Source organism: Muntiacus reevesi, chromosome 5 (assembly GCF_963930625.1).
Source record: "Muntiacus reevesi chromosome 5, mMunRee1.1, whole genome shotgun sequence".
Taxonomy (NCBI): Eukaryota; Metazoa; Chordata; class Mammalia; order Artiodactyla; family Cervidae; genus Muntiacus; species Muntiacus reevesi.
In genome coordinates, this window is record NC_089253.1 from 9,343,910 (window position 1) to 9,353,233 (window position 9,324).

The 9,324-nt window shown below is 40.2% G+C and overlaps 1 protein-coding gene across 3 annotated transcripts in view; it reads right to left on the bottom strand.

The window, feature by feature from the left end:
* EED (embryonic ectoderm development) overlaps nt 1–6,738 on the bottom strand; it is a 30,803-nt gene extending 24,065 nt beyond the window's left edge. Inside the window, exons 1-2 of one of the 3 annotated variants that reach the window (XM_065936899.1) lie at nt 6,242–6,738; nt 1,131–1,283 (exon numbers count right to left, since the gene is read on the bottom strand). In XM_065936899.1, the coding sequence (XP_065792971.1) occupies nt 1,131–1,283; nt 6,242–6,355 (267 nt within the window). In that variant the 5' untranslated portion in view covers nt 6,356–6,738. The remainder of the gene's footprint in view (nt 1–1,130; nt 1,284–6,241) is intronic. The other 2 variants (XM_065936901.1, XM_065936900.1) reach the window with 2 other exon arrangements.
* Nucleotides 6,739–9,324: the final 2,586 nt, after the last annotated feature.

Genomic DNA, 9,324 nt, shown 5'->3' on the forward strand with positions numbered 1-9,324 from the left:
AGTACGGAGCAGAGTTCCCTCTGCTAAAAGTATTCAGTTCTGCTCATAAAGTTATTTCTCAGTCTTAGGATTTTACTGGCAATTTCCTGATGTTTAACAGTAACTTTCATATTCACTTTAAGGCACTTTAAAGTCTGACAACATTCATTTCTTATCCTTTAAAAAGCCACAGTTTTAGGCTTTGGAAATATTTAATCAAAATAATGCAGTTCAAACCACTTTCCAAATATACTATGTAAAAACGTTAATATACCTAAATATTAACATGAAACTACAAAGAGACACTTTGCTTTAGAAGAAAAACACACACACAAAAACACTGAGATTAATTTCTCTCCTTTAAAGAGTATACTTTGACACACAGAGCAATGAATTTTGCTACCTAGATAGGAAAATAATTTCCATATGGCCATAGCTTCTTATGCTTTTCAAAGACTTTAAAGGATATTTAGACATTTTAAAAGAATCTAACATATGCACAAGACACTATAATGTATATTTTTGCTCAGTATAGGAAAAACATCCCCAAATTAAAAAAACAGGAAATGAATGAATATATAAAACACTTAAATGTCAGTAAACATTTTTTAAAAATAAAGACTATTCAGAAAGACAGTAATCTAAATAACTCCAACCTATTATTTCTCCCAAATATTAACTATGCAAAACAAATTTTCATTTATACCTCTTTTCTTGAAAACAATTACAAATAAGAGTTAAATTTTTAAAGACTGAATAAAGTAAGACATCTGTTTCAGTTTATGTTAACTCAAAGTTAATGAGTCACATTCAGTTCTTTTCAGTAACAGGTACCAGAAAATGGCTTACGCTTTTAAGTTTTACCAAAATATGAAGAGTAACATTTCTGGAAATCAATAAAAATAACAAAGAAAAACCAGATGCAATACTAATACTAGGTACTACCCATTTAAAACAAACAAAAAAAGCTAAACAAATGTGGAACGGATTATAATTATGTAGTCTGCCCTACAACAAAGCCTTTCAATTATTATAATTTTAAAATATTTTTAACTTGACAGAGAACCTTGAGCATAAAATGTTTACCATTGAGAACCCTGCAATTCTGGAACCCTGCATTCAGCCCCCAGATTGTGTCTTTCTCCACATACCTTGAGACTATTTACACATTTGAAAGAATATTTGCATTTCTTTGATTTCCATTTTCCCTTCCCCCAACTCTTCCTTCCAGGTGCGTTTGGCGTATTTGTAGGTGTATCGGGGCGTTCTGTGTTGGTACCGCTTTCTATACTGACAGCATCATCCTATAAGCAGCAAATCAGAAAAAACTATATGAAACAGCAATACTGTATTTAAGAAATGACTTCAAACTGGAAAGCTGCTGACCAGCCTAAAAGAAGTAATTAAGAAATCCTGCAAGAAATGAAAAAAAAATGTATTCCTGCAAATGCATTAGGATTTGTGGATATTTGCTATTTCAGCAAAAATGTAAACAAAAAAACGAATCCTGATGATGCTAATGGTAATAATACTGCCTTTAAATAACAAGGCACTGGTTTGTGCCAGCCATGACATTATACTGCCTCATTTCATCTTTACTGCTCTTCATACAAGGTACTGTTAGACAAGAAAATGTTGCTTAGAGAGCCTAAGGTGGTGTCTTGCTGGTTGATCGCTGGGATTGAAAACCAGAGTTTCTGGATTTGAAAACCAGATTTGACTCCTCAATCTGACTGACCTACACGTCCTCATAGTCTGACTGCTTGCTGCTCAGTTTGGAGTATGGCAAGGGGTGGCTGTTTGAGGCCAGTGTGTTAGTACTTCCTATTTTAGATGAAAATCCTGGTTATCATTCAAACTCTGCTTATTTATAACACTTAAACCATTTAGAAACTTTTTTAGGTTCTACATATTATGTGCTATTTACCAGTGAAATCTGACTCATGGCTCTAAAATACTCATGATTCAGAGTTCCAGAAGCTCACTATAAAGTAAAATCTTTCCAAATGTAGAAGTGACTAGAAACCTTTAAAATTCACCTAATTTATATCCTGTCTCCTGTCCACAAGATATATGAATGGTCCTCTATTCTCAGAAGAGGATTTCACTACCTCTTCCAATTACACATTCCAAAGTGTTCTTTGGAATAAAGAGATTTATTTAAACCTGTATCACCTTAGGGCAGTAGCTACTAAATTCATTCCAGAGGAAGCTTTTTTCATGGAGTGCCACTAACATCTATGAGAACACAGACTAGAAACCATCACCCTACGGGCTATTTTTAAATTATTGCTTCCTAAAGTTAGTTTTATGATATTACAGAATGTTAAAAATTCACTAGAATATAAAAAGTATATTAAAAATTCACATTAATTTGCTTAAAACCTGTAAGGTATTATATGGTAGTTCTTAGGGGTGGCTTCCAAAACTTCAAACGGTTCATACTAAAATGAAATGCTTTCAAAAAGTACACAAATTATTCTAACACTATAACGGGAAAAAGGGAATGGAGTGGATAGATGGCACACGGTAGTGCTCAATATCTACACTGTAACTTAATGTAAACACAATTAGCTTTTAGATACATAAAATACAAAACTATATTTATTGAGTTCAGTTCCTAGGTTGAAATCACTGCTTTTAAATCTCCATTTCTTCCTTTCAGTTGAATTTACACAGTTAAAATCTAGTGTAGAAAACAATTTTGTGTTTCACTGGAAAACTTCATGTCTACCGCACACTCTTCTGCCATGTTATCAGATTCTAGTCTGCTTCACTGCCTTTGAACAATTTTACATCTCTTACACTGTGGACAGCCAAAGGCAGAGGTTCAAAATGTCTTCCCCTTCATTCTGAAGAGAAGTTTTTGTCTCCATTTGCCATTTCATCTCTACATTCCTTTCATCTGTATAGTCTGTACTGTGTGACTTAAACTGCACCAGTTCCCTTACATGAGTAAAATAAAATGTTTCTGAAAATTATCTTTTAACACTTGAGAAATGAAACAATACAATGGTTAAGACATTTATTCACCAGCTTCTTTCCACTCTGGCTAAAAATTCAACTGCTAATCAAGAAGCCACACACAACATAGTAAATAACTGGGGCACATTACACACACACACACACACACACACACCCCTTTTAACCATTTAATTTACATACACACCTTTTATTCATTTAATTTACCCATCTCCTCAAATAGGCAAATAAAGATAGAATCAAATGGAAATGCAATACACCCACAGTGTTTTCATTTTATTTGTAAATTCAAACCTTTCCTGAGCATCTAGTATGTGCACAAGCTGATTTCCACCTTGACTCCTCCTCAAAGTATAGAATGGTACTGTGTAACAGACATGCACTACCACCTTCATTTGCTCAACAAGGAAACGGGGATAGTAATTTGTCCCTTGATCTCGCCACAGGTTCCTTAAGCAAAAGTCAAGTCTTCAGATTCAGCCTTCTGATCTTACTACCAGGCAACAATCAGTATTCTTTCAGAGGTCAATTATGCTGCACTTATATGAAAAAGTTAGTAAAATGGCAGATACATACACAATGAACTTAAAATAGGTCAGATATTAACTACACTTACTGTGCTGATCATTCTGCAATGCAAATACTGAATCACTATGTTGTGCACCTAAAACTAATAACATAATGTTATTAGTCAATTATATCTAAATTTTAAAAAGTTTAACGTCCTATCAGTTCTTTGATTCACTTTAACAATATCAACTGCTGAGATTACTGTAACTCCAGTTTACAAATACCACATTCTTTCCTCCACTTGCCTTTTGCCTTCCTGTCATTATCTGGCTCCCTCAAAAGTTAAACCACTGCCCTTATTAGCTTTTTCTGAATTCATTTTTATACAGAGTTCTCTACTCTCTTCCTTTACTGCTTCTCTTAACCTATGTCCTAGATCTGGGTCCCTGGATGGAATTCAGAGGGCCTGTGAACTTACGCAGTTGAATAAATTCATAAACAAAGATTGCATCTTAGTTTTCACATTTTTAACTAAAGTCTATTACTTCCTTCTATTACAATACAGGCAGTATACGTGCTAATGTTAGTGTAGCTGTAACCTTCTCAGCAAAGGAAATCAAGAATTTTTATACTCCATTATAGTTGTTGCAGATCTCAAAAGCTATCTATACCCATCAGTACTATCAGTCATTGTGAGGTCTAGTTAATGTAATAAAGAAGTACTTTATTAAAACAAACCTGAAATTTGTTTTAAACAATTTTATAACTTACTTATAATTTTATCATTGAGTTTGTTTGTAATCTTATATATTGTATTTTATACATTTGAAAATATTACTCTGAAGTTTCACAGGATTCATTAAAGTGTCCAAGGCAGAGAAAAGGTTAAAAGTCGCCATCTAAAGGAAGGAACCAAAACAAAGGCTTAGTCCAACCATGTAGCTCTGAATAGTTTCAATATGCATCAAAGAATACATTCCTCTTAAGGGTCTGTAAAAACAAAATAACCTTTCAATTTATTTAGTTCCCTGAAATTTTCCTCAGTCTAAATTGGGTATTGACATCTTCATTACATTTCTGCCTGATAAATATCTGGAAGGACCAGAAACACAAGTCTAGATAATGTGATAACAAAATAAGGAGTAATAATTAAATAACACTTGCATGGTATTTATGAACGGGGCATTTGGTTCAGCACTTTACCTACATTATCTAATTTAATCCTCACAAACATCCCATGAGGTAAATACCGTTATCATCCCCATTTTAAAAATAAAAATCCAAGGAAACTAGATAAAGTACCTAGATCAAGCAACCGGTAAAGCAGTAGAGTGGCGAATTTTAATCTAACACCTGGATCCAGGTTGTGCTCCTAGTCACTAATCTAATCTGCCAAGAGAAATTTAAGAGAAGGTGGAAATAGATTTCAACAGCTGAAGTGAAGAGGGTCGAACGTGTTAGATCCTAATATATAATAAGACTGGAAAGCACAAACAGGAAAATAAAAAGATTTAAAGTAACAATCAACACCTACTAAAGCCTTTCAGATTATTGAAGTCCAAATCCCACAAACTGACAACCCCCCAAATATCTTTCCTCTATCTGCAAAAAATTCTTTCCCATCTGTTCAGTGAAAATTTTGGTCTTGATCCATGCCATACATGTGCTTCAGTCGGTGTCTAAGATACACCATTTATTCTTAAAACTAGGCAAACTGAGAAAAAGAACTTACGCCACCCTTCTATAATACTTCAGAACACATTCCCTCGGAAGGTATCATCTCCGAATGAACCGTCGAGACATTTTTTCCTGAACTTATTGGATATAAACTTAAAACATGAAACAGAAAATTAAGGTCAATTCGGTTATCACTGGCGTCTCACCTAAACACAGCGGGGTCAACTGTTGGGACGGACTAGGGTTATGACTATTTAAAAAGTTAAAAAAAAATCTGATTCCAGAGCACCTTTACACATACGAGACCACGAGCCTACACCTAAAGCCATCTACCTTTACCACCGTTGCCTAGTGTCTTCCAGGTTGTACCCGTTATCCCAGTGAAAACCGACGGAAGACTAACTGTCCCTCCTCATTCCTTCCTCAAGAGTCGCTCCCCCTCTGACTCTGAAGACGACTCTCGCAGCTCGCCCCCTCCAGAAGTGAGGTCGACTGTCAGGCGCACCCCTTCTCCACAGAGACAGGAGCAAACACAAAAGCCCCTTTAAGAGAGTCACCGAAATCCCTGACGTCGGAGATCTACTCTTCCCATCCTGGACCGCCAGGAAGGGTCTAAGGAGAACACGGTCCCTAAATCCCTTTTTTAAAAGTCCGTAACACACGCTGGCCCCTCCTTCCAACTGTCTTAGGGGAAAAAAAAAAAACCAAACAAACACCTCTAACTTGCCTTTTAAACTAATGGAATCTCAGATCCGCACTTTCCCCCTAAAGGCCCAAACTCTCCTCCTCCACACAAAATGCTCTCAGGGCAGACCCCCTCCGACCCTCCGCCACCAAGCTCTGGCCGCAACCACACTCTCCTTCGCGAAGTTTCCTTTCGCTCTCGGCGCCCCAGCTCAAAAAAATCCCCTCAGAGACGAGTTCGATTTTCTCCTCCACGCCCGCGTTTTCCTCAGCAGAGCGGTGACACCTCTCCCTCCCCCAACCCCACCTTACCACAGCCGCCCGCCCGCCCCCGCGCCCACAGTTTAAAAAGAATTGAAAACTTTGACGGCCAAGTCCCGTCCGGACTGCCCCGGGGGGCTGCGCTCACATTCTCGTCTCCAGAAAGGTCCGGGTTGCTATTCTCGTCGCTGCTCAGCTTCTGCTTCTTGGCCGCAGGCATGTCTGTTCCCGCCGGCACTGTCGACACTTCCCTCTCGGACATATTCCTCCGCCTCCCTCCAGGTTCCTGCCGCCGGGGGCGGGGCCTCCGCCACACCGCCGTCAAGCAAGCCCGGCCGGAGCTTGCCGCAAAGCTGCCGCCGCCGCCACCGCCGCCGCTCCCCCCACTGTCGCAAACCGCGCCCAGCCGCCGAGGCGGGCGTGCGTGCGACCCCGCCACACTGCTGAAAAAGGGGCGCGCGCGCGCGCGCCCTCCCGCGCGGCTTCCCGGGTCCTTCCCTGTCCCCGCTCCCGTCTTGCCCTCTTCCCGCCGCCCTCCCGGCAGTTTGCACGGAGCGGGTGTGGGATCCGTCGGCTTCCGAGGGCAGTTATTTCCAACGTCCCCCTTCCCCGCGACCGCCCTGTAAAAGGAGAGGCGGAACTCTGAAGAAGGGGTACCCCCTCACCCCCTTCCTCCTTCCAGAGACGGTTCAGCCGCAATTGGCCCAATCCTTCGATCCCCCGACCCCGCTGCGAGGACTCGAAAGTCTGTGGAATGGACGGGCCGACTCGGGTCCCGGGGGACGGGGGGGACCAGACGAGAAGTCGCCTCACGGTTCGGGCGTCTGTGCCGAGTGTTCTTCATCTTGAACTCGAGGAGTAACGCTGTCACGTTATGCGCGGAACTGGTCACCACCTCACTTGCGTTGAGAACAGAAATTCAAACTGTAGAGAGCCTCGCGCCTGCCTCCCCTGCCAGGCGAATGGAAGGTGCCCGCTAACAGGTGCGCATGCGCCGGGGCGTGTGCTCGCGCTTAGTTGTCCGGGCCCGCCTCCTCCAAGCCCCTCCTCTTGGAAATCTTGTTTTCCAACCAGGTAGCCTTCCACCGGGTGTCCGTGGCCAAGGATGGATCTCAAGGCACCACCCAATCGTCGTCCCTTGAGTCCGTCCTGATTTCTTGATGAATACTTATTCTAGTGAATATTGATCGCAAGGAATGATTATTCTCGTCCAGTTAGTGCCAATATTGGATAGGGCTTAAGTAGGAATACCCTAAAATTATAATTATAGGCTCCTTAGAATTACATTCCAAAGGGCTTCTTTTAGTTCTTAAAGAATGTTAACGGCCCTGAACAATGCCAAGGCCTGAAAAGCAATGTTCACCTCCAAGTGTGTATGAGACTGAGAGACTTAAATGACGGACAATTATTTTTTGGACATGATTTTGACAAATTATAGGAGAAGTCAAAAAAACTGTGATGTTTTACAAAAATGTTTGTGTTATGTCTGGGCTCTTGACAGGTGCTAAGTGCATTGGTGAGCCTCGTGTAAGAAATAAAAGGCAGCTCCCTTTTATCTGCCTCTTTGGGAACGTAGCTGTGACCGCTTACATTTCTGGCCATATTGTCCTCATCTGTAGAAATGACGATAAAAGAAGGGACCTAACATTTCTTGAGCACTATTGGATAGTATCTACTTTTTTGTGTGTTCTAGGTCTCATTACATCACCTGTGAGATAAACAGTAGAAGAATGCCCCATCCATAAAATTCTAGTGTCCTTGAACTTCTGCATGATGCCTTAACATACTGCAGATTGCAAGTCACTTCTTTTGGAGACAAGGAGAGAACTCTTGAGAATTAGAAAGGTAAGGCAGAGGCAGGGCAGAATTTAGATATTTTTGTTATGAAGAGTCAAGAAAAATTAAGGAAGCTGAAAAAAAAAGTTTGGATTTAGTATAGTACTTGCACTTACTTATTGAACTGCTAATGTGCCAGGCACTACTAATCAATTAGTTGGTGAGAGAGAGATGACACTAGTAAGTATGGAGTCTCCACTGAGAAATAAGATGTGCCTTGTTTGACATGTTCATGGGCAGAGACAAACATACCCCATTTATCTGTTGAGAAGGATGTTTGTGAAATATAGTCCTACAAATAAAAGGGTAATCAACTAAAGCAATTCCAATCCAAATTGCTCTTTGTATCTGGGATCAGTGGGAGCTGGGAAGGGGGAATCAACTTCTACTCATAAAATTTAAAAAGTGCTGAACGACTGTGAAACTCAATGGTGTCGTTTCAGGGGGCTCCAAAGAGCTCAGTACCACAGTCCTTTATGTCTCAGCACAGGAAGAATTTAGTGAGAGGCAAAGTGATGAATAAAGGATTTGTTAGAAAAGGAGGTTTGTGATGTTTACAAGCAGGTGGGCGAGGGGGTGCTGTGCCCTGAGTACTTACTTAGTAGGTTACATTTTTATAGTCAGAGGAAGAGAGGAGAGGAGGAAAAGACCTTCTTTGTTTTTCTTGAGTAGACCTCATGCTTCCATTAGTTCCTCCTCCAGGTCGGACAGGGAAGTTTTCTTGTCCTTACATGGTCAAGCTAGGTTCAGAGTTGTTTTTTATGTGTGCAGAATATGTCCTAAGGGTCATTAACCTATTGAGCTCACTGGGCAGGATTTCGACCTCACGCCACCATTGTTTTATTGTTTTGGGTCATGCATTGTGCTTCTAGTGCATGGTTTTGTTGCTAAGCAGGCTTGCTTGGTTTTGTGGTTAAGTAAATGTGCTTTCCTGAGTAATCATTAATTTGTGGGGTCTCCCTTATTTTTTCCTACTTACATTCCCCTAGTGGGATTAGCTATTTAATCACCTACTTTGTCCCTTTACTCTGTCCCTTTCATTTGGATAAAGTATACATATGGAAGGAAAATGTCTTTCAGCATTCATGATACCCATAACAAAACAAAAATATTTTTAAAGAGTTTTGTTAAAACTTGGAGGGATGTTTTAAAGGTTTGTCCAATGAATCAGAGTTAATAAATAGAAATTAGTTAATAGTCATTGTCGCTAATGTTAAAAAATTATTCTGATGCTTGTTAAAACAGGAACTTTATTCAGTACTCTCATGATAAATGTCAAGACTGTCGAAGTAGGAGAGAGAGAGGGCTCAACTCGGAATACAGCAAGGGTAGGTGGGGATTTATAACCAAGGAGAAGAGTAGGGGGTGAAGGAGTTAGACATGTCACTTGCAATA